We start from the raw sequence: 26,408 nt of genomic DNA, 5'->3' as shown, positions 1-26,408 counted from the left end.
AAGATTCAATAGAATTCAAGATATTATCCAGATAGTTGGGAATATTTAAACATTGACTGAAAAAGAAAAGAAAACTGTATTCCTGAAAGAGTACAGAGAAAAGGCAAAGACAAGGAAGAACAACCAAGTTGCTGAGTTAGGAAGAACTAAATGGGAATGCAAGTTGATAGAAAGCAGCAGGGGTCAGAGGACAAAAGAAGCTATGTGGCATTTGCAAGAAGGTGCTGAAATGGAGATTTAAAATATGCATTTAAAAGGGAATGTTGAAAGAAGAAAAAGTCCCAGGCCAATTGTGCATTCCTAGAATCTGAATACTACTTAAGTAGAAAATTTGAAATAATTTCCCATATTGTGTAGAAGCAAGTTTAGTAAAGGAAGGATAGAACAAAATGGAATATATTTATACGTCAGAAGGAATTTCACCCAGAGAGAAAAAAGTAATGGATTTTTTTTAATTGCCATCTTCTCTGGAAGAAAGAATCAGACTTGGAAGCACAAGACAAAAGCATGCAGCAAATATTCCCTAGGACTGTTTGTTCCCAAGAATTTAAATATCATTGTTAAGAGGGCTGCAGCCATAAAAAATAGTAAAAGACTGCTTTGTTCACCTCTTGTGAGTTACCTAAATATTTCCAATCTACTAACAACAATTCTTCTTAGTCCCAAACCAATACATACTGCCATGATGTGCTCCAAGTAACATTAAACACAAGTTACTAGTGCAACATTATGTTAAACGGGAAATAAAAATATTTGTTGCATATTATTCCAAACTAAGAATATAAGCAAATAATCCATCCAATCCACCAAAGTATTATATTTATAAATCAATAATTTGTGTCTTTTATTATAATTTTCAATGCCCTAGCAGAAGTGGAGAAAACAAAAATGTGATTTTATGATACCTATGCATGCCAAATATGCTCGAACGAAAGCCGAGGCAATAAAGAAGAAATCTCAAAGATAAATATAATCTTATCCAGTTCTGAGAGATTCCTTATTCCCATATTTTTTTTTGAATTATTCTGATTCCTTATTCAATTCCAAATTGCCAAAGCAGCACTTGAAGAACAATAACAATTACCACATTGATCATAAAAAAATAAAACAAGAACTAAAATATATAAATTTAATAACAATCTAAGTGTGCCTTCAAACTATTAACATAAGTCAGCAAACATCATTAAAAGCATTCTAATGAATGCTGAAATTTTAAGAAGCCATTGAAATGTTAAATAAGCCTTCAGTAGATAAAGGTATTCCAGGATGTGAGCACTACCTGATAGAATGTATACCTTATGCTTCTGGATTCAAGCACAATTAATAGCTTCATTTTCCAGAGGAGATCAAAGGGACCCAGGAGGAATAAATGGAAGGAGGCCTTTCCAAAGTATACAGGTTCCAGAATTCAGCCTAGAAGCAGCTCAATACCCAATGCCAGAATATGAGATTGCTGTCCACTGTGCATACCAGGAGACACTACTCAGCACTCAAGATTAAAAGCAGCAACTGTCAAGCCTTCTTCCAAGGTCTTCCCCACATACTACAGCAGGGGTGTCAAACTCATGAGTTTCACACCCCCTGCTGTGGCTATGTGGGAAAAAGATGTCACTATGACATATCACAACTTTTTCCCCTTTGCTAAACCAAGCATGGGCGTGGCCAGCGCATGACGTATCCGGCCCACGGGCCATGAGTTTGACACACCTGCCAAAGCACACAGTAACAAAAGGACTAAGGAAATATTTCTATTAATTTATACAAACCAAAGAGACCTTTAGTTTGATTGAATTCTCTCCTCACAGTTATCCTAGAAGGGAAATCTAGAAAACCCCACATACTGCCCCTGTGATATGGGTACCATAGAAACTACAGTTCCTTTCTTCTGTATTGTCAGTTCTACAGGGACATTCACCACTAATTGATTATCCCTCTTTCCTTTAAATTTATGGGGCACCCTGATAATGTTTATCTGTTAAACAATTGCAATAAATTTATCTCTCTAAAGTAGGGAAATACTGCTATATTATGTGTAAGCTTTGCCCACAAATAACTGCAATAGTTGTTGTTCTGGGGGAAGTTGAGATATTCATTTTATTGAATGTTCTTTTTTTGATCAATGACCAAAATAAAGTTTCTGTCTGTCAGAAAGAAGTTATTACTTCCAGTCCATTATAGTTACATGATAATTCAGCAGCAAAGTAGGGAAGGAAGGAAGGAAGGAAGGAAGGAAGGAAGGAAGGAAGGAAGGAAGGAAGGAAGGAAGGAAGGAAGGAAGGAAGGAAGGAAGGATCAATCAAAGGAACTATCTTAATTAGGAAAAACATGCTTCCTAAGACCTATTTCAGCCTGCCATTTTACACACTTTACTAACTATCCACTACTTGTTCACTAACCTAACAAGAACATTCTTTAGATCATTTTCAGTGTGAGTTGTTTAAGAATGAGCTAACTAAGCTAACCGATTTTTAGTTTGCGTGACTGATTATTAATTAGATATATTATTCCATACTTTTAACTTAAATAAAATAACCTACTGGAAACTTTAAAATAAGTGAAGCTTCAAGTTACCAATAAACAAAAGAATTTCAGGCAGCAGCTCCTAAAATAATGGAAATTAAAATACAGAAAACAAAACTAAGTACAGTAATGTTGGCTGTAAAAACAATAATCAGATTTGAGGCACTGTTTTGTTTTTGCATGCTGGATTTATGGAAGCATTACAAAGCCTTGTTTGTTATTGTCATTTTCTGTTTGGTGTATTTTTATAAAAATCCATATGAGAATATCCTGGTGGAGGAAGCCAAACAATTCTTTTCAAACAGCAAGGATTCTTGATTTTTATTTTCTAGGAAAAAGAATCTTCCTTTAAATTAATACAAGTGGTGAGGGAATGCCAGATGTGTCTTTCGCTTTGGGTAGGCTGGTACATATCACTGTCCTGCCTGATGGAGGAGGGGCGGGGGGGATAATTCGGAAATCAGTCATGTCTGCCTGGCAAATTCAATAAAGCACAGACCAGACAGCCAGTTAGGAAGGGGGGGGGATGCATCCATCATCACATAGAGGTTGTGGGGTAAGAAAAAGCAGCTGGCATGAGGAAAAGTGAAGAACACCAAAAGAAATGAGTAAGGGAGGGATTCAAAAGCACATTGTGGGATGTATGGATGTGTATGTCCACGCGCACATCTTGAAAGCAGTCTTGATTAAAGTGGTCCACATTTTTGATTCCTGGCCTCTCTCTACCACACTGTATTTTTTTTCCCTACCAGAAATTTCTCCCTTCTCCCCACAATGCCTAGGAGAAAGATGGATGATTCCATTTTCTCACTGAGACCTCAGAAAGTATTGGTTATAATGGAATCCTTAGTCTCCCTATTGCCACACGCTTCATCAGCAGGTAGCATGCCCTATTTGTTAAAATCTGGGGAACAAAACCAAAAAAACCCCAAAACTTCTCATCCCCTCTTTTTCTACCCTCTGTGGCAGACATACTTAATTCTTGGAAATATACAGTCACACTCCTGGATTCCATATTGTTAGCAAGCTAAAAAGAATATAAAGTCACAAAGAATACACTCTGCCCACATTTCTTTTTTCATCATCCTCTTTTCCTCACATTTGAATGAACAGGGAAAAAGAAACAATAGGATTTGGGATGCCCCAAATTAACCATTGATTCTCTACACATTTGAGACATTTCTTTTCATTCCATGGATTTATCAGTCCAACCCTTGCAAACTGGGGTTCTGTCCCCCACCCATTACAGTCGGGAGTCATGACAACTAAGCACTGCAGACGCCAGGAGGGTCCTGTCTGCGTCATTTATCTCTGACATCATCAATCATGGTTGCCCGGGAAACACCCTCAAAATTAGAACAAAGCAGAGGGGTAAGCCCCCTGCACCAGGCCTTTGGGAGAAAACTAGAAAAATTCCCAGGTTTCTTTTTCTTTTAGATAGAAAGAGAATGCTATTTGACAAAATATGCTAATGTCAACTTTCAGAAGAGTAGCTCAGTTAAGAAACAGTCACAGAAAAAAAGAGTCATCCATTTCTCCCACCTAACATACAATTTTGTTTAAAAAAAATTGGAACCAGCAAATCAGTCTTTTTTCTAGCCGACGCTCTCTGGTTTTATTCAGACTGTTCCCTTGATGTGGAATTGCAAGTTGGGAATTATGGGAATTAAGACTTTACCTCCTCTAGATAATATCAGATGGAATTAATTTTTGTTGTAAGATTGCAAATTGAATAATATTTATTTCCATAATAAATGATAACAAGAAATCTGTTTTTTTCGTATACTTAGATGACCTGCCTCCCTCATCTTAATTTTTGTTCTCTCTATACTATAGAATCAGCAATTGTCTCATCTTTCTTTTCTACCCACCTCAACTTCTCCCTTTCTGTCAGTTCGTTTCCTTCTTTCCTTCTAGGACCATTGAAACTCTCACCTTCAGAATTCTATATAGCTGGGGATTTTATACAGCATTTTGATTTGAATTATAATTTGAAAATGCCTTAGCAAACTGGCTTTTAATTTTCAATGGATAACTGAGATTTATGTCTGGGTCTTCATATGGATGGACATTTGAAATTTGCTATGATATCAAAATATTAATGGTCAACAACTTAGCCACCTCATCTTTCTTTTCTTCACCACTCACTCACATTCTTTGGACATGCCAACTTCAAAGCACTTCTGTAGGCGGCAGTACTGACAGCGGTTCCGGGTCACTTTGTTGATGATACAGTTCTTGTCCCGATGACAGGTATATACCATGTTCTTTTGGATACTACGACGGAAAAAGCCCTATAGGGTTCAGAAAAGAAAAAATGGCATGAACAAATCAACTCTTTCTTTTCTATGGTGTGGAAACATATGACTTGGCTTCTTCACTTTGCTGCAGTATCCTTGCTCCTTTGAGAGCAAGTATAGCATTTAAAAAAAAAATCACAATGTCTCCAATTCAGAATTAACCAAAACTTTTGTGCTAGGCTTTAGACAATTATCATGTCACTTGCTACTAGCCTTTCTGGGCAGATTTAGCTAATGGTATTAAAAATGCTACAGTTCAACCATTTCAAAAATTGGGTATAATGTTTTGAGATCTTAGGTATTAAAATCAATAATGGTATGTATGAATTATCTATCATGTTCATCAATGTGTTCATGACAGCATAATATTTGTTCATTCATTCATTCAATTATGTGGCCTCCCATCTCAAATTGACCCTAGTGGCTAGCAGGAGTAAAAAAAAATATACAACAAAAAATCAGCAATAAAAATGCAAAATAAACAGCCAGGATAAAAGCAAAACAAAAAAGAACTGTATATTTGCTTTCATTTGTGGAAAAAAAAACCTATCAATATAAATACAATGAAAATAATATGAGGTCCTTGTATTATCTATCATCCAAAACCTGCTCAGATAATGGCAAAGTTATACGACCTCAGATTACATGTTGTGTCTATAGTTTTTTCATTGTCCAAATAGTACATGACATATATTTTTCTCAATAATCCTTATATAGCCTTATAAAATAGATCAATACTTTTATCTCATATTGCAGATCAAAATAAATACCAAAAAGTCAGTAGCAGACATACCTAATTCTTCTCTATCTCAACATTATATGATAATAGTCATAGGTCCTGACCCACCTTAGATCTGTTACAGAATTAACTGGAATTAAACTTATAGAGAGATAATTTAGAAAGATATAATGGCTGAGTGTTCATATTATGTAAGATTTTGTCTCACACACCCAAACTATCTTCTTACAGAGTAAAATCTTCTTATATATAGTGTGCTGAGAATCAATTTAGTCTTCTGTTCTGTCTTCCAAAAAATTGTGGAATTTAAATAGGAATGCCGTTAATCCTCAATCCTCAATTCAGTGGAGAAAAACTGCAGTTTCATCAGTAACAACTTCACCCCAAATGAATAAGCCTAGTAGATCTTCATGATTTTTAAGCACATTTTAAATACAGGATATGTATACATAAAAGGCCGTTTGCCACTTGCAGACATATAATAGACATTCTCTTGCCCTACCAGTCCATTAAATCTCTCTCTCAATCTCTCTCTCTTTCTCTCTCCCTCCCTCCTTCTCCTCTCTCTCTCCTCTCTTTCTCTTTTTCTCTCTCTCTCTCTGTCTATATATAAACATACATACTTATATACATATATACCAGAAGTGGTTCACCCAGTTACCTTTGTGTCTAAAATGGGACTACAACTTATGATCTCCTAGTTATAACATGATGCCTTAGCCCCTAGACCAAACTGGATCTCTAACTATATGAAAATAGGGCTTCATGTATGTTACTTGCAAAAATAACCCACCTAACTTGGGACACACAGATTTCATACTCAAAACAATGCAAGAAATTAAAGATTTTAACAAGGAAAAACAAATAGAGGAGGAAGGGGAGAGGAGAAATCGAAAATATTTTATTATTTTAAATTACTTAATAATTTTATTTAATTAAATTTATTTAATTAAAATTTATTTAACAATGCCTTCTCTTAGAAACCAAAAGCCCACACATGTACAAATCATCTAAAACCAATTTCTAAAGTTAATCTTACAATTTTAATCTGACTTTGAAACAAAAAAAAAATAGTAGAGAAATAGCTTTTATTTTTAACAAAAAGGGGGCTCTTATTGCACCTGACCAGTGCACTTAAAGCAGAAGCCACTTGATATGGAAAGGGAAGGAGGAGGAGATGGTAAACACAGAAGCAGCCAGACTGCTGCTCAGGAACCCAAGGGAATGAATCCCTTAATGAGATTAAGGGACTTGGGGTGGAGAGGAGAAAACCCTTTCTTTTGTGTCAGAGGCATATAGAGTTCTCTGTTAATGAGCTGGAGGGAAAGATCAGCTGATTGGGCCATGTCTCTCTCCTCAGTCTGATCTCTGACAGCTTAACTCACAAAGTCATGGTGATGGTCTAATGCAAGTGGGAGCATATGCTGAACAGGTAAATGCACAGCAGTTCATCTTTTTTACATACTGGACTGTGGAGTACATTTAAAAATAATAGATAACATATCATGAATGGAACAGAGAAGAAATAAATAACTGGTAGCCTCTATTGCAATTCCAATCAGCCCCAACCAATCAAGCAAATGGTTATATATAATGGGAGTTGTAACCAAAATATCAAAGGACATCAAAGTGGGAAAGATTGGCACAATATACAACATATAATAATAATATAATAATATAATATAAGTATACACACACACACACACACACACTCCGGAGCTCTGTTTATCGGTTGCAAAGGCTTTCCCTGAAGGTCCTCTGATGGCGAAACGGAGGCCAGGGGCAATGCGCGCATCAATCCTGACCTCGTTTCTCAGATGCAGAGGTCTTTCCAGAAGGCCATAGACGGCAAAACAAAGCCAGGAGGCACCACACACGTCAATCCAGAACCCGTATCTCAGCTGTAGAGATCTTTCCTGAAAGCCTCTGATAGTGAAACAGAGGCTGGGGCGACATGCGCAAGCAGTGGCAAGTGGCCGCAGAAGAAGTGGGCTGGCAAGGCAAGATAAGTGTCAGGGTGTACGAGGCCTGGTAAGTAGGATAGCTCCATCACTTCCATCCCCACCTCAGTTTAATTTTTACCCACGTGCCTCAGTCCTCCCAATGCATCCTGGAGTGGGTGGGGTCTTAACTAGGGCTTATTTATTAATTGGGCACACATGTAAAAATCAAGCTAGGGTTTACTTTCAGGGTAGTTCATGTTTTCAGGGGGACACGGGCATATATATACGCCGTTCTACATACGCTCACACATGCCTTCATCTCAGAGCCAACAAAGCATAAAACTCAGCATTTCCTAGAGAAGTAGATGGATTGGGAGCTTGGCATTACTCTCAAATCTTCCCAGCTCTGTAAAAAAAAAAAAAAGTTCTACTCCTCCACATTCTTAAAGTCACAGGACATGGGCAAAACTCGCGATGACAGTTGCCAGATGATGACTGGACACTTCATCAAACACTCTTGAAGCCCTCTGAAATAGTTGGAAAAGAAAGAGAAAATGTCCCTTTTGGGCCAGAAAAAACATCAGCTAGTCATAGCTGATACTAGAAACTATGTTCTAACATTTTTTACTTTCTCTAAATCTCAGCGCTTGCATTAGGATTCTGCATTCCACAATTCTTCTTTGGAACCTGTATATTTGAGTGAGCCTTATTCTCTTTAGCTTTCCTGCTGTAGATATGCCTCCATCTATTTTCACTCTCACCTTGCATCCTTCACAGGCGCTAACACCATAGTGGTAGCCAGATGACTTATCCTGACACACAAAGCAGGGTTTGTAGATTCGGGGCAGTGGGGGTGGTGAAGGAGGACTGGGTACAATCTCTTCTGAGCTGGTACTTTGTGTTTCAATGGCTACAGAAAAAGAGAGAAAAAAAACACATGAAAGTACTGGTGACGTTTCAAATCTATCTGGAACCTATATGTGAGTTACTTAATCAATTCTTTAGTTACGCTACTTTTGAGCCAAATGTCTATGGCATTGCTTGATTTTCCAGTGCTTGATATGAAATGATGCTGTTAAAAGGATTTGGTTTAATATATTCTAGAGAAAAAAAGATGAAAGATTGGCTCATAGAGTCTATCTTGGTTTCTCATTCACATGTACACAGAGGTTAATGCTCTTGATGTGGAATGTGATGCTGAACTCTTGCAAAATGGACATAAATGAGGAAGAACTCTGCAAGAACTTATGCTCTTAAAATGCTTGCATACCAGAAATGCTTACTCTATCTACCTTATCGTATAATCATTTTAGATTAAAAAAATAAACTCCCAACATTTCTGTTGAAGAATATTGGCATGAATGAAAAGAGGAAGATACATTTATAAAATTATCTACAATAACAAACTGATTGCTTGCTGTCTTTGTAATTGAAATGGGCCCTTTGCTTCTACTATGGATTTTCAGAAAGGAATATGGAAATGGAGAAGGGGAAATATTCTGCAAAGCCTGGAAAGGTTGCTGATCAAAGACAGTCTCGATATAAACACCAGTTAGCTTCTTGGGCCCACCACTTTGTGGTTTTAACAACATCATTTAAGAGTGAACCATCTCACCATGTTCTGCTGGGGAATGCTTTCCAGTAACTTATATTTTGGCCAGACAGATTTTGCAACCTAAAAGCTTTTAACATAGCAGATACTTCACAAGGAAAATGGAAAAGGAATGCAGTGGCCCAGTGAGTAAGAAAAAGGCCCAATTCTGTAAACCCGAAGGCCTGAAAGTTTTGAAAGCCGCCTCCAGCATGCTTTCTTCAAGGGAGGGATGGCATCTCTTCAAGATGCAATCTGACATTTTCAGGCCAGTGAAATAAAATCTGGAGTTAAGCCAGCCATAACCAGTCCCAGGTGCATTAAATCTTGGTGTTGCAGCTTAAGGTGGTGGAGGAGAGAAGGTGGGGGGGAAGGAAGGCAAGCAGCAAAGCAACAATTAGGCTTCCCAGAGTTGAAAGCAAAAAGGGTTGGATTTGAATGAGGAATGATAAAACCATAATAAAAAAGTGTCCCAGAGCACAGACAGAGTGCTTTTTCCTTTCAGCAAAACAATAACTAATTCCATCTTCTTATTCGTGTTAATTTCCACTGAGTAATATACAGTATAAAATAGGGAATCATCTACCCATCAAAGGACAAGAAAGGGGCAAAAATTTCAAGTTGTGCCACAAGAGGTATTTAATATTAGTTAGATATAGAAATAATTAATGGTAAGCAGGCTTAAACCATAATTTCTACAGAAAAATGGAGAAATAGCTTAAGAATTAACAATAGTTTCATTTAACTGGGATAATGTGACTAGGAAACTGGCTAATATCTCAGCTTCCAAAATAAAATGTTTTATTGAGTAACACGGGGAATGGGCAGCCAGGATTCTGAAAGGCCAGTCTTCAAAAGTAGACAAAGAAATAATTCCATCCATCAAAATTACATCAGTATAAAAACATACAAGCTTCCAAGTTATACATAACTCATCAGCAGGCAAAATGAAAGAGGTACTTAAAGAAGTGAAGGAAAGGGTGATTGGGGCAATCAAGATAAAAGGATGGCATTTCTCAGCAAGGAAACTGAACTGGGCACTTGTTTTGGGATTGCAAGACCTTTTTATATATTTCAATTTGATGATTCTCCTGAACTCAGCCTTGGTTCATGCCTGTCAGGTATCAAACAGGGGCTGCAATATTTTTGTTCTGCTTTGGCTGGTAAGCTAGTGTTGTTTTATGTTTAAGATATTAGCCTGAGATCTGGATTTAGATTCCCATTGGTCAGGAAGCTTGCTAGATTGTTATCATTCAACCTCTCTGCTTCACCAATTTTCAAGGTTGTAGTGAGGATAGCCTGAATTTGTCAGAAGCCAGTCTAATTTGGCGTGTAAATCTTGGCCATGTTCAGGTTTGGATCAGTACAGTGAGGGCTGCTTTTGAATTACATTTGGAAAAGACAACCGATGCAAAATGCTGCTGCCTGGGTGGTATTGGAGATCTGTTACATGGAATATATTGCTTTACATTTTTGAATTTGGACTGCTTTGCAGTTTGTTTCCAATTTGAAAAAAAAAATCTTTTTTCATTTTTAAAACCATAATAAGTTGGGGTCAGTCCATCTGGATGATGTCTGATTTCCTTACAACGCTGCTGTCACGCTGAGATTATTGGCAGGACTTCCATGGTATAATGGGTGAAGGCCTTTTCCTCTGAGTGTTTACCCTTCCAAGGTAATTTTTAGTCTTTTCTTCCATCTATCAGGGTGGACTATACTCCTCCAGGTTTCTATGCCGAATTGAATGTTGGCATACCCTCAGTTATTTTATTTAAGTGTTTTGCCATAAAAACAGATTAAAGAGTAGCATCACTCTATTACTGTGTAACAAATCATTGGGTTTAAAATTAATAGTTTACCATTTTTATTAATTTTCATGTATTTGGGTTGTTTAGCAGAACCCTAATGTAATACATAAGGCAGCACAAAAGATAAGAATGTAATGTAATTGTATGTGGTTATATATCTTATCTAGAACCTGTTTGCACCACAGATCAACACCACTTCTAAGAAAAATTCTATCCAATGATATCTAGATTCACATGGAGACCATCCTCTAAATTTCCAGCAGGCTGTCTTCTATCTCCATGAAATGCATCAATCCTCCTGACACTCACATACATAAATAGGTTTATTGACATACCCTCCACTCTGGCACAGCCTATTTCAAAAGGCTTGATTCCCATGACTCCTGGTTGAAGAAATAGCTCTGACGCCACACACAAATAAGACAAGAAGATAAAACTTGCCTTCCTTAACAATCTGGGGAAAGGTGATTTAAGGTTTGGGGGGGGCAGAGAAAAGATTGGGGACAGTAACTTGGAGGTTGCACTACTGCACTGAAAAGCTGCAAGGGAAGAAGTCACATGAACTTGGCAAATCACAATGGCTGCTCCAGGCTTGCATGTGTACTGGGCAACAATAACAAAAAAAGCATAGCCACCACATGTGTGAAGTGTTTGCTGCTCCCCCAGACATGAAAAGGTTAAGGCATTTGGCTGCACATCCACAGCTCCTTTCCTGTAGGATGTCTGCCGATGTTTTTCTTCAAGTTATAGTCCGGAGTAAACCAGTCAGACAGGATATTAAAAAGCCTGGCCCCACTCAGGGAGAACAGGCCTTCAGATGGGAAAGGCCTCCAGGCCAGTCCCCCAAGGATGGTTTTGATTACCTCCTTTTTAGCCAAAAAACAAGCAATCTCCTACACGTACATACGTACATGTGCGCATACACACACATATACAATTCACAGGGAAAGGAGCCAGGATGTGAGCCCAGCAAACAAAAGAGCTGGCACATGCCAGGAGATTTGACATGAAAGGGGATGCATTGAATGGGGCCTCTACTCAGGAAGAGGCTCACAGCTGGGGAATGCACCCTAAGGATTTCCACCAACTTACAGCCCATAACATCCCCACCCTGACAGTGCAAAACACAAGGTTTCTCTGGACTAATCCCTCCCTCTGTTAACACACATAGGCGTGGCCCAGAGCCAACTGCAACGGAGACTAGAGGCACACAGCTGTGCCACAGAAAAGCAGCAACGCAGACAGCTGTACAGCTGAGGCTTGATTTCCATTCCTAATTCTGGGCAGGATAATAATGGTCAACCAGGAGCAGAGTCAAGAAGGCTTGTCTGATCTGGACTCCCCAAACTATGACAATGAGTTAATTATAAGGTAAAAAGTTACTCTGCAGATTATCAGAACTCTGGTGTTATCAGAAATTCATTGCATACCTGTGGAACTTAAAGTAAATATTAGCTATGCAGTCACAAAAGAAGACATCACTGCTTTAAAGAGTTGCAGACACAAATTAAGTTGAAGGACCTCTGGGAATTAAATCAGAAATGCTGCACAGCCTTACATTTTGGAGGATTCCCAAATGTGATTATGTCCCTCAGCCAATGTGGCATAATCCAGGAAAGGCTTTATTATATAATTCTGCTGAGTAAATTTATTAAAGCTCAGGATTTCGTACACAGGACAAGAACTATACAAGTTTGGGTTAGGAAAATTAGGGCTCTTATGTTAGGACAGTACTGTGGCCTTCTGGAATGGGTAAACATGGATATTTGGGAAGTTGAGCCCTTGGTTTTGATTTTGAAAATAATTCAATCTAGAAAATAACCATGGAAGAAGATGACAAAGGTCCAATAAATAAATTTTCTTTATCCTTATTTATATCTCTCAATCTATTGAAAGATGGATTCGTACTGGCCATGGTAGATGCGTAGATGCTCTCTATAAGTGGGGTAAAATACCATTGTGGAATTGTGATTGTGTGGCAGAAAAACAAACCATCCAACATATAGTGTCAGATTGTCAAAACAGAGCCTATAGCTGTAATAAATGAAGCAAAAACTATACCTGTAATCTAGACATATGTTCATAATATTTTATATTTCATATTTTGTATTTCTATCTTCTGTGTTTTTATCAAAATATGATGTGAATATGACATACCACAAATAAATAAATAAATAAATCTTAATCCAGCTATAGATCTCTTTCTCTTTGAAGAACAACCCAAATGTCTTGAAGTACAAGAACATATTCTGATTCAGTAATGGACTTTTAAGAGTTGCCATACAGCAGGGAGTTAACAGTGGGCAGCTAAAAGTATGCGGAAACATCTAGATTTTCTGATTCTGCGACCCTCTTTTCTCCCTTTTCCTCATTCTTTGTCATCTGCATAAAAAAAAATATTTAAGCTTCACAGACTTTTCATCATTGTTCTGAAGGTTGGTGAAATATAGGAGAATATAATCAATGCATTCTGAGGCATTTATGGTCAATGGTCAAGACATTGAGTGTATATAATTCAACATATTTTAAGTAAGTCACATGTGAGCATTTCATTATATCTGAAGAAAAAAACAAGCTTGTGGATTTATACCTTCCTCTACTTGATTGTCTGCTTCTCTTCTTCTTTCTCTCTTAAATGTTCTAGATCTTAAGAAATTCTCTTGAATGCACACAAACACATGCCATACCTCATTTCCTTTCTAATGTCTGCCATATTTTGCTTCTTTCTAATGTTTGCAATTTTGCCATATACATCAAAATTTTATAAACACTGATGTCACCAAATTAAACATGAAACAATGGATAGTGTACATTTATTTTTGAACTATAAGCTTATTAAGCTGATTTAGAGGACATGAACTTGGAGACAACCAGTGCTTCCTACATAACTATGTTCTAAAGCAGTGTTTCTTCAAACTTTTTCTCTTAGGACTTCTACCCAATTTTAAACATGATGGAGGACTCCAAAAGAGCATTTGTTTATATGGGTTGTACTTACTGATATTTATACTGTAATAAAAATTAAATTATGCATTCATTGACACTATCATTTGTTACAATTGTTTGATTTTAATATTGTATTATTTTTCAACATAAGCTAGCAAATGGTTTTGAGGACCCCTGAGATAGTCTCAGGGATTTCAGGGGTCCAAAAATCACACTTTAAAAGCCATTGTTCTAAAGGTTAGTTCTAGCTCCACCAATCAATTTGGAAAAAATAAGTATTTTCCCAAATTTTCTTTCCATACTGAGCTTATCAATTATACCAATCTTAGTATCATACCAAAAGCAATCTTGCAATCTTATTGTCTTAGCAAAAGAGCCAATATCAACTCTAAAGTACTAATTTATTACCATTTTCTGGAGTCAATATTTCCAAGCAACACTACTTTTTAAAATATTTCTAGAAGTTTTGCCTTAGACTTTAAGAAACAGTAGCTGCCCAATCTACCTAACTTGGGATCTTAATTCTTCAAAATGGGGTAGTTGCCAAAAAGAAAAAGCTATTCAGCACCTTACAAACAGGCATTCGAAAAGGGAATATATAATTCAGAATGGATTGTTTCCAGCACCCCCGCTGTTGTAGACAAAGACAAAAGGCTTTGTAGTAGTAGCTGGAACAACGAGTGACTGTTCCCCTGGCCAAGAGAATGATTGTTGGGTTACCCAATTATGCCCATAGAGGAGCAAATTAACTGTTCCCTGACATGCCCTTACTGGGTTGATGCCCACCTCCTACCCAAAGGCAGAAAACAGAGTTTGCATTCTTTGACAAAAACTGCAGATGGGGGAGAAGAGAAGTCCATGGCTTCTGGATTTTGCAGAGGAGGAGACTGGAGCATCATGCTCCCCATTCTATTTTCACAATCGTCCTTTTAAGTCACAGAATTTGAGGAGGGGAGAAATATTCCAAGGAAACTTTTCATGATCCTCTATTTTCATTGCAAAATAGGAAATGTTGCCAATGTATATCTGTAGAATCATATTTTAAAGTGTGAATTCTTTAGCCTTTGTGAACAAACCTGTGCAAAGATTGCTCATCTTAGACTGGCAGCCCATCTTCTCTCTTTAGCCACATCCATCCAGCCGCATGTGCCACTAATTTTATGAAGTTACTTAAAGTAATGGATATGAATGAATAAAAAGAGGACTTCTGACCACATATACATGTCTTCCCTTATCCTTGAAGACTGATTCCACAAACTTACACCTAAAAACCCAGGCTTTACTTCTAGAACATAAGGCAGGTTTAGCATTGTCTCACATCTCTTGATAAAATTTGGAGAGCACACTCTAAAAAGCAGTTTAAAAACACAATCCAAAACTCTTTTGAACTTCTTAAACCTGTTTTATTTTTGATAACATTTATGCTCATTTTCCACACCTTATCCACTTAATTTCAACAAATGGGATGGGGATGGGAAGGGAAAAATGCCAGAAAAGTCATTCTGCTAAAAGAAAATTCTTAAGAAAATAATCAAAAAGGAGTGCAGACAAGATTAGTTTCCATTTGGCAGAAAAAGGCCACCATTGCCTTTTGATAATCTAGCTAAACCAGAAGTCAAATGAGAGAACATCCAAAAATCTTTCAGAGGGACAACCATTACTGCAAATGACATTATAGAAGTAATAGTCCACTTTTCCATCTCACAAATTTTATTTACCAATGGGCACTGGAAAGCACTGGAAAATTAAAAATGGAAAACTTTGCACAGTAAATGTATGTATTATCAACTTCAGTGTTCCAGAAAATGGAGCCACCTAGAAGATTCCTTAACTATGTAGAAAAATGGCAAAGTTTTGTCAATTATAAAACGCAGGATGAAGAATTTGCTCAGAACAACTGTTCTGTTAACTGAGAAATAAAGCAGGTATCATAGGAGCTACTATATATATAGAATAAGACATTATCTTAGGCAACTAGATTTTATAGATTAATAATATACTTTGTGGTAAAGTTCCCTCTGACTATATTAACCAAGATGCCAAACAGATGATATTATTAGGTTGTCACAGTATTGTGAGAAAGATGAAAACATTTTTCTATCTGTAACCTATTCCAATGAAATAAAGAAATAATACCTCCTGATTAATTCACTGAGAAAGATGGAGTTCATTTCCAAAGCTACTTGGAAGCCAGTAGCAGAGGAGGTATTAAAAACAGCAGTTGACTAAATATGGCTAAATTCGACATCATATTTGTCTGTGAAACATGGCTCAATGTATCTCTCCCTGACTCCATTACCACAGTAAGAGACTATCATGTTTACCAATCAGATCATGAAATCCGTAGAGGAGGTGGTGTTGCTATCTTCTATAAAAAGTCCCTACATCTAAAAAACATCCAAGTTACCCAAGAGCTTGCTCTTCCTGAGACCATCGTCTTTGAACTGTCCTTAAATATCACATTTCGATTCTTACTATGTTACAGAGCCCTGATTACGACATCGAACATGTAAACAAGCTAAATTCACTACTAACATTGGCAACATCCTGCCCACACACTTTTATCTTTCTTGGTGACTTCAATCTACCTCACATTAACTGGACCCTAAACAAATGTAAAACTGAACCCATACATGCAACCTTCTACAATGCTGTAACAAACCTGGGACTGGAAAAACTAGTAACCAACAATACTAGAGTTAACAACTGCCTTGATCTCATCTTCTGCAATAGTTTGAATTCAATTTACGGAATACAAATTAAAGAATCCTTTTCCAACAGTGACCACAGTATGGCTGACTTTTGTCTCAACATACGTCCCACACAAAAATCAACACAATGATGTGATCCCCAATTATAACTTCAAAAAAGGCAACTATGATCTTATAGACAACGATCTCTCATCCCTTGATTGGCAATTTCTATTCACTGGATGCAATACTGTTGAAGACCATTACAACATATTTTTTACTTGAAGTCAAAAGAGTCATCAAACTATATGTACCATTAACAACTCCAAAACCAGAAAAAACAGATTACCCATAACAACAAGGGCTTCAATCCAAAAAGAGATCACTTTGGCGGAAAAACAAATCTGGTCATGTTGCCAACTTCAAAAGCTGATACAAAAATTTATGCCACCAGATAAAGACTGAATGCACCAATTATCACATTAAACAAGAGGAAAACCTTCTATGCACCAATTCCACCCACGCTTTTTACAATTTTGTAAACAACAAACTAAAAGACTCAAGGTCCATCCCACCCCTAAAAGGGCCTAATGGTAAAGACTGCAATGACGACACTATTAAAGCCAACCTCTTTAACACATTCTTTGACTCAGTATTTGTAAACAGCAATGGATCATGCCCAGTATTTCCTAATCGAACCACAGACAACTACAATGATCTAATACATATCGATTTTACAGTAGAGAATGTTGAAAAAGCACTATGCAATCTAAAACCATCTCTATCTATTGGACCGGACGGAATATGTGCCTACTTCTTAAAAAAGGTATCCACTGCCATAGCTGAACCTCTAAGCATAATCTTCGAAAAATCTTTCAGGACCAGCTCCTTGCCAAAACTATGGTCACAAGCCACTGTCATCCCCATCTTCAAAATGGGAGACCCCAGCCTAGTTGAAAATTACAGACCAATCTCTTTATGCTGCGTCACCTGTAAAGCCATGGAATCAATTATTAATCAATCCATTATCCTCCAGTTAGAGACAAACAACCTACTCTCTAATAAACAATTTGGTTTCAGAAAAAAAACTATCCTGCAATCTGCAACTCTTACATTGCAAAAACATATGGACTACACAACTCGATCAGGGCAAAGCAATAGACACAATCTACATAGACTTCTGTAAAGCCTTTGATTCAGTGGTACACGACAAACTACTTCTAAAATTAAAATCTTATGGTATCTCTGGACACCTGCATAACTGGATAGAAGCATTCCTGTCAAACAGACAACAAATGGTCAAAATTGGCAGCGTCCTATCAAATTCTGTACCTGTCAACAGTGATGTCCCCCCAAGGCAGTGTTCTAGGACCAACTCTCTTCATATTCTACATAAATGACCTCTGTGATCATATTAAGAGCAACTGCATTCTCTTCACTGACGATGTAAAGCTATTCAACACCACAGACAATACTGCTACCCTTCAAAAAGACCCTGACTATGTATCAGAATGGTCAATCAAATGGCAACTTCAAATCTCAACAAATAAATGCTCTGTCTTACATATTGGCAAAAAAATCAGAAAATAAAATACAGGCTGAATAGTCAAGACCCTGTTGATGATCCAAACTCTGTCAAGGATCTTGGAGTACTCATCTCTAATGACCTAAATGCTAGAGCCCACTATAACTACATAGCCAAAAAGTCATTAAGGGTTGTTAACCTAATCTTACGTAGTTTTTTCTCTGGTAATATTAACTATTATTAACTAATATCTACTAACTAGAGTATACAAAACATTTGCTAGACCAATACTCGAATACAGCTCATCAGTCTGGAACCCACATTATGTATCTGATATTAGCACAGCTGAGAAAGTCCAGAAATATTTCACAAGAAGAGTTCTCCACTCCTCTACTCGTTGCAGAATACCTTATGCCACCAGACTTGAAATTCTAGACCTAGAAAACCTAGAACTACGCTGCCTTCGGTCCAATCTAAGTATAATATATAAAATCATACATTGCAATGTCCTACCTGTCAATGAATACTTCAGCTTCAACCACAACAATACAAGAGCAAATAATAGATACAAACTTAAGGTTAATCGCACCGAACTTGCAGGAAATATGACTTCAGCAACAGAGTGCTCAATGTCTGGAATACTCTACCTGACGCTGTGGTTTCTTCCCCAAACCCCAAAAACTTTAAACATAGACTTTCTACTATTGACCTCACCCCTTTCCCCCTGTAGGGGGCATACATAAGCACACTAACGTGCCTACCGTCCCTGTCCTATTGTTTCTTTTATTTTTCTTATATGTATCCATGTATTCATAACTATGTTTTTACTTATACCTATTATCTTGTAAGCAATTGACAAACCAAATAAAAATAAATAAATAAACAAAAAGTCAGGCTAGGATGTACACCAAAGCAGACGCTTGGTGCAAGTGATAGTCACTGCATGACAAAAGGCGGAAAAAAGAAGGGATTCTAGCAGAGAATTGATAGGGTGAATTCAAGCTAGATGAATTATCTCCCTCATCCAGAAATGCCTGAGGAACATGTGCAATATTGGAACCTTCAAAACAAAGAACGCAAGATATAAACTATGATTTAATTCTCTGTTCATAATTTATGTGTGGAAAATTAGGTTTAAAACATTCTTAGATCTATGAAATATTTTATATTCAGTTGGATTGCACCAGTGCCTGAGTGCAAACATTTGCTGTGAGCATAGCACATGTGTCTGGGAGGATCTGATGGGGCATAAGAAAGCCCACAGACTGATCAATCCCTCAGTGGCCAGTATACATACACACTTTGCATTTGATCACTGTAGGAAAGAAAGGCTTATATATGCCTCCCACATCAAAGGCCAAGCCCTGACAGAGAAGGATAGACAGGATGAAATGGGAAAAGATCAGCTTCACATTCCTAGAAATGATCTGGTGTGGAGATTTTCCACATGTAAGGAAGGAGAAAATAGGATTCAACTGTGCCTCATGGGAATTTCTCCATCCATGAAGAATGTATCAATGGTGGACATAATAGAGTGCAGTACATTTATCACATATTAAATGTCAATACCTCCCTAAAAGACATTCGCTCTGAAAATTTATCACTAGCTTTTTGTTTATTACCTTTGTAGGAATCTGCTTTATATGACATTAGATTATTATCCACTACTGTTTTCTCTATTCAGCTCCTTTCAAACAAAGCAGCTAAGAACCTCTTGTAGCAAAACAAGCACAATGTTATTCTTTCAGGAAAAATAAAACCTAATATTTGTAGCCTCTCCAATGGATGGCAACATTACTATGCTGAATTTGGAAGAATATTATCAAAGAAAAATAACTGCATTTAAATTTTATTTTGAATTTTCTCTTGTTTTCAATCACTGTCTTAATTATAAAACATAATTAAAGAACATAAACATAATTTCAGTAGATCATGAGAGGAAACAGAGATTAAAAGCAAGTTGCCAAACAAATTAAAAGTAAATATCCAAGTAATTTGCTTAAGGAGAATTGGACTACTTTTTCAGAGATAAAAATCAAATCTAAATAATATGAAGATTTATTCTGGTCTGAGTTGAATGAAAGGTTTTAATAAGTATTTCAGATTGCAAAGATATATACAGCCAAAAAAGAGAGACAATAAACCACCTAAATTCTGGGCATATCCAGAATTTGATTTCCCCAGTAGATTCATAACAAGATCATTCAAATACAAACTTGAAGTAACATCAAAAGGACGTACCCAAAATATAAAATATATGTAATGAGTCACAGGTGAGTCAAAGCCACAATCTAGGCACAGTTCTAAAACTAGCAAAAGTATATTATGTGAACCAAAGCCACAATCTAGGCATAGTTCTAAAACTAGCAAAAGTATATTATGTGAAGGATAAAAAAGGCTGGATTGCACTGGATTAATACTAAAACCAAGTTCTAAAACCAACTCTAAAACCAAGTGGATAACATTGTATCAATGTTTACTGCTTACCACAACCTACCTATTTTATCCTACTTCAAAAACTTCTTGAAGGTAATAATAAAGTTAATATAGTGTTCTTTTTTATATAAAACAAACTTGTATTTAAGAAACTAAATAAAAATTAGAATTTGTTAAGTTGTTTAGAGACTGGCAGAAGTAGAGAATGTGAAATGGCCCTAATCACTCTAATTAAGATTGTCTGCCAAACTTCTCTTGAGCAGAAAGAGTTTAGTAAGAGACTAGAGACTGGGTGGAATTTTAGCAATGAGATATATTTAAAAGTTGACAACTACTTCTAAATGTACTGCAATTACTTCTTGGGGGTAAAAAAGTAAAAAAAAAAACTTGTATTCCTCTGTATTAAGGAAGGCTATATCAATACATTTCTGTAATATTATTTGACAATAGGAAAAAGTGTTTGACATTGCCATCTTCAGGTTAGTTTGTTTTTTAAAATTTAGTCTAGCATATAGATTTGGAATTTCTTAGGGGTCTACTTTTCAAATATTAACAAAGTCCAATATTGCTTAGGTTTTATGAGATCAGCCATAGTTTTATAGTTGCAGATGAAGCACAAAAACATCCCAGAAGAATGGAACAGCAAATCATGTTTTTACCTTCTAGGAGAATGCTATTAGTGGTCAGGAAACAACCCTATTATTAAGATCACTGGAGGCTGTTGATCCTAGATCATTATTTCCTCACTGTTCTTAACGTGTATCTTGCCCAGGTTTCCTGGGGCCAGAGGGATAGTAGAGTTCAAGCCACACATCTCTCTTTAAAGATTCCATCTGTTAAAAGAGCAGGTTGTATGATGCATGCAGGTAGTCCTTGATTTACAATCATTCATTTACTGACCATTCAAAGTTGCAATTGCAATGAAAAAAGCAACTTACAACTATTGCAACATCCCCATTGGTCACTTGATTGAGATTTGGGTTCTTTGCAATTAGCTGTATTTATGATGGTTGCGGCGTCCCTGAATCTATTTGCAATCTTCCCGGCTAGCTTCTAATTAGCAAAGTCAACAGGGGAAATCTGATTCATATAATAACCCCATGATTCACTTAATAACTACAGCAAAAAAAAAAAAAAGGCTATAAAATGGGCACAACTCACTTAACAACTTTCTGGTCCAATTGTGGCAATAAGTCAGTCAAGGGCTACCTGTATTAGACAGAATTGGAACACTTCCACATATCCAGAGTTGTGTTTCTACTATATTGTCTGTGTTCTGCTGCTGAGCATATTTATTTGTAGCTTAGTTGTGATATATTCAAAATCATTTAAAAGGTTCAGTTTTCCCATTGTTGGCAAAGTGACCAGAGTTTATGAGCAAAGTCCCTGCTTTTTCAAAAACAAGATTTTTTGGTTGACTTTGCCTTCTAGGTTGTGAACTGCAGGTGAAGCAGCATTATTTACAGGTCCTTAAAAGGAAAATATGACTTAATGGCTTTATAGGTTCCATTTCATAGTACCAGTTGGGTTTTGTTTCTTTTTTTTTTAAATTTGGCAACAACTAGCTTTACTGACTTCATTTTAAACATGACTGGAATCGATTTGTTCTGTTTTGAAAGTGCGGATCCTTGCAGCTGTTCCACCTTCACAAATAAAACAAAAAGATAGAAACAGATAGGGTGCTAACTTCCCCAGGCCCCACCTTTCTTTTTGAGAATTGATGGCTACAAAGAATTGAGTTGCATCCTGTGCTTTGTTTTGTTTGTATAATTGTTGCATGGATTGAGACTGCTACAAGTTTCTTTTCTTTCCATTTTGTCTAAGATGATGGGAGTGGTGGATTTTTTTTTTTTTTTATTGCTGCAAAACTTCTCCCATATCCCAGCATAGGGAACTTTCAGTTTCCTGCCCTGGTAACTGACTGTAGTTATTGTTTAGAATGTCTGTCCCTGATGATAAGGTATCTCACCCCATCCTACATATAGCCATAAATACAAACAGAATTACAGTTACTGAGAAAAAAAAAACCTCACTGAAAAATAGCCAAAACACTATTTTTTTCATTATCATGGAAAGCAATTTGTTTTTAAATTTAATAAAAGAATGGTGAATTGGCAGCTTTGCAATTAACATTTTCCTAGCAACCATACCTAAACAGAAATGGACAACAATGGTCCTGGGAATATGCACTAAGATATGCATCTCTATTGAATCTAGAGCAACTTTTTAGACAGCTACACATGTGGACCAATCAATATATCCTGAAAACATGGATTGGGGGAGTATAGCATTTGGAATTTATGTTATTAGGTTTTTTTCCATGAGTGCCTTCTTTTTCCTCCAAAATCTTCAGTAGCCTAGAATATGGCACTAACTGAATTATGGTTGTCACACTTTTCAGCTATAAAGAAACATTGATTAATAATTAAAATAACTGCATAGCCAACTGATAAAGTCTTTGAAGGGGCTGATAATTAAAGTAATGGCATGTGTATGTGCATATATATGAGTTTAAAGACAGTAGGATAGAACCTTTATTTCTCTATAGGCATACAAAAAGAATAAAGGGAGCCCCTCCTTTTCTTATGCTCATCACAGATAAGCACCCAAACTTTCTTCGTTCATATGATTTCCCCCAAAGTATTTGTTACATCCCTTAAAAAAAAAAGATTCTGCTATAGAATGACAAGACCAAGATAGATGAATTACTAGTAAAGGTAAAGGTTTCCTCCGTCCACTCATGACTGACTCTAGGGGGCAGTGTTCATCTCTGTTTCTTAGCTGAGGGAGCCTGTGTTATCCAAACACATTTCTATGGTCATGTGACCAGTGTTGCACAGAATACTGTTACCTTCCCACCAAAGTGATGCCTATTTATTTACTCATATTTGCATGCTTTCGAACTGTTAGGTGGGCAGGAGCTGGGACAAGTAACAGGAGCTCACCCCATCGACAACACTTGGTCTTGACCTGGACTACAGATGGTTCAGTATCTTTAACAACTGAGCCAATGCGCTCCCCTCAATCAGGGGAGTCAAACTGGCAGCTCAAGGGCCAAATGCATCATGCCCACCCTGCCTCCACAAAGGCAAAAAAACATTGTGATACATCACGTCACGTGATGCAATTTGAGTCTGACACCTGTGCCCTAGATGGACTACTATCTGACTCAATATTATAAGCTGGATACTAGACCAGCTGACTGGTGGAAACATACCAGCATTACTTTTAAAGAATTTAAAAAATTGAATTAAAGACAAAGTCATCTCTTTTCTCACCCTAGCTCACATTATCATTATTTTCCTTGAATTAGGAGAACAAGTGCTGATTTTGAAATAATCAAACCGGGATCAAAATTGTTTGGGGAGCTTATTCTCCCTCCCACTTTGTCTTCTCCAGAAGGGTTACTAATAGGCCATAAGAAGAGTTTTTACTTTTGTAAAACACACCTTTATTTGACTAAATGAGTCAACTAATATTATTCTCCAGCGTTGTTTAACTTCTTGTTTACAAAAGAATGACTGAGAAAATTACAGGAATAAAAGGAGGCGGGGAAGACAATTTTTCTTAGTTGGGAAATAAGTATTTGAAAGTTGCTGGTTTTTAGAACTTTATCAGAAGATGAAGGAGCCTTTCTCAACTTCTTTAAAAAAATCTAAAAAGAGAAAATGGATGGTTTGTCAACCAATTGCTAATACACTAAAAAGCTCTTCTTCTTCTGCCTCTTTATAAATCAGTCAAATAAATTACTCTTAGGTATTTTTGTAGTTACCAGATTATTGATGGTGGGGAACAGAAGAAAGTTAGAAATTGCGAAGCAACTACAAAACAGTCAAGAGCAAACTCTGGTACCTCTCTCTGCTGCATTACCACTTTCGTAATTTTCAGTTAGCACTTGAAAACTACATTTTAATCAATGAAAACTACTCACAATTGAGATAATGAAAAACCCTAATCCCTAACCTCAAAGACTGGCACAGAAGAACTAAGAAAGATCAACAAGGTCATCTGACACAACTGGAGGCTGGTTGGGTATATTCAGAAATGATTAAGAATTCCACTCATATTGCTCTTCATTGTGGTCCCTGTGATTCATGAATAACAAACTTCATTACTTAGTGGAGTATCTAGTAATAAGGTGACCAAAGAGGGGAGGGGGAAGGAACTACTGTTTTTTGCATCCTTCTTAGAATTGGGACAGTGTGAAAGAAAAGTGTGAACCCACAGAACTGGCATTAGTTCAGTGAAAAGGCTTGCAGATGTAAAATACAGATGTTGCTGTTGCTTGTTCATGGAGTATATACATATCTGAAGAGAGCACTATTGTTCCACTACATAATAAATTTTGATAATCATCACTATTTGGAGAAATGTTTGAACTAAGCAATCCTTTAGATGGACAATAGAAAAATCAAAATAAGTGATGTTGTCTTTGGAATGAAGCTGTTCAGTGCCCGAAGAAAATCAGCAATCTCTGGACATCAAGATGGTGGAGTGATGACAATTTTCCCATTATCATCAAACAATTGAAGAAAAGGCAGGTAATATAATGACCTAGTTTAAATAGAATGCAGAAATGGATTTTGAAAGATTGGAGAGATTTAAGGGAAGGACTATTTCTATTCCTGTGAAGAATAAGGATGGCTGGCTCTTTATGCAGGCCACACTGAACGTTCATTTGAAGGAGCAATGTCATAGCAGATAAAAATGCCATCTTTCATAATAGGAGATTAATAGGAATAGTAGACATCACTTTGACATTCATGGCAGCAAAAGGAGGCAAGTTCGCAAATAGGACAAAATAAAAGTGAAACCAAACCTTTCATGATAAGCTTTATAGAGAGGAGATCAACATCTGCAAAGAATTCTAGCTCACTGCATATACTGAAGTACCAAAATGAAAGAAGCAGAAACCATCACACTCAGTCCAGAAAAAATCATGTTGTAAATAATGTTTAAGTGCCTTCCAATTTCAAAGAAATGCTAAAAGTTTGTGGGCATAAAAAGGTAGTATGACTTCTTTCTTGTCTTTTACAAAACAACTTACCTAGAACCTTTGAACTGGTGAGGCTTCTAATGTTATCTAGTCCATGAATATAGGAAGAGTTTCCGAGGAGTAGAATTCTGAGCACACATAGCCTGAATTCTGCTGTAAAAACTCCCACTAATGGATTTCAAAAAACTAATAGTACCTCCTTTACTTTGGCTTTGAAAGTAGGCAGGATATGAAGAGTAAGTCGGGTTTAAATGGTTGAGGAAATAGAGAAAGTTTCAGCAAGTAAAATGCAATAGGAGAATGAGTTGTAATCATAAAAGTCATCACAATGTGACAAGCATACACCTGGTTTCATCCTTAATGGTCTTTGAAAAGCCTATGGTGCATCTGCATTGCTAAGCTGGTCACCCAGAATACTGTTGTTTAATGATGTAAGGATAAGGGTGGAACATAGGGTGACCAGTATATATCTGTAGCTTATTTATGGATAATGTTGTTTGATACAATTTCCTATTTCATACAAAATCCACGAAAGCTCAACATGCTTCCAAATTATCAAAAATGCAGCTCACTGACATGTAGGAATGACTATAATGTGGACCAATTGTGTTGGATGCAAAGAAAATATGTTCCTTATTTGGACTGTCACTGGATGTTTAAGCTCAGAAAGCTTACAAAGCTATGAGATAGTAACATCTAGACTAAAACTTTTCAGACAGTGGAAAAAAAGAACAGAATAAAGAAATATTTTAAGATAATTGTGAGCTTAGAGAATGAATATGCCACTGCTGTGGTTGTTTAAAATGGAATTTGTTTATTATTGCATTGTATGCACGTAAGTTGGAACTGCCACCAAGAATAATGGAAGCTCTGGAAATTTCTAAAGACGCTCTGTTGAGGAGCATTAACAAACA

At 36.7% G+C, this 26,408-nt stretch overlaps 1 protein-coding gene across 8 annotated transcripts in view; it reads right to left on the bottom strand.

Annotated features, from left to right (window-relative positions):
- Positions 1 to 26,408, bottom strand: part of RARA (retinoic acid receptor alpha) — a 219,840-nt gene that overhangs the window by 16,883 nt on the left and 176,549 nt on the right. For all 8 annotated transcript variants that reach the window (XM_087947974.1, XM_026679674.2, XM_087947975.1 and 5 more), the window contains 2 exons: positions 8,264 to 8,412; positions 4,673 to 4,814 (listed from right to left, as the gene is read on the bottom strand). In XM_087947974.1, the coding sequence (XP_087804100.1) occupies positions 4,673 to 4,814; positions 8,264 to 8,412 (291 nt within the window). The remainder of the gene's footprint in view (positions 1 to 4,672; positions 4,815 to 8,263; positions 8,413 to 26,408) is intronic.

The sequence above is a fragment of the Notechis scutatus genome, chromosome Z, assembly GCF_049901735.1.
Source record: "Notechis scutatus isolate UNSWTSFEM ecotype Mainland chromosome Z, rNotScu1.2, whole genome shotgun sequence".
NCBI classification, from domain to species: Eukaryota; Metazoa; Chordata; class Lepidosauria; order Squamata; family Elapidae; genus Notechis; species Notechis scutatus.
This window is presented reverse-complemented; position numbering and strand designations above follow the sequence as displayed.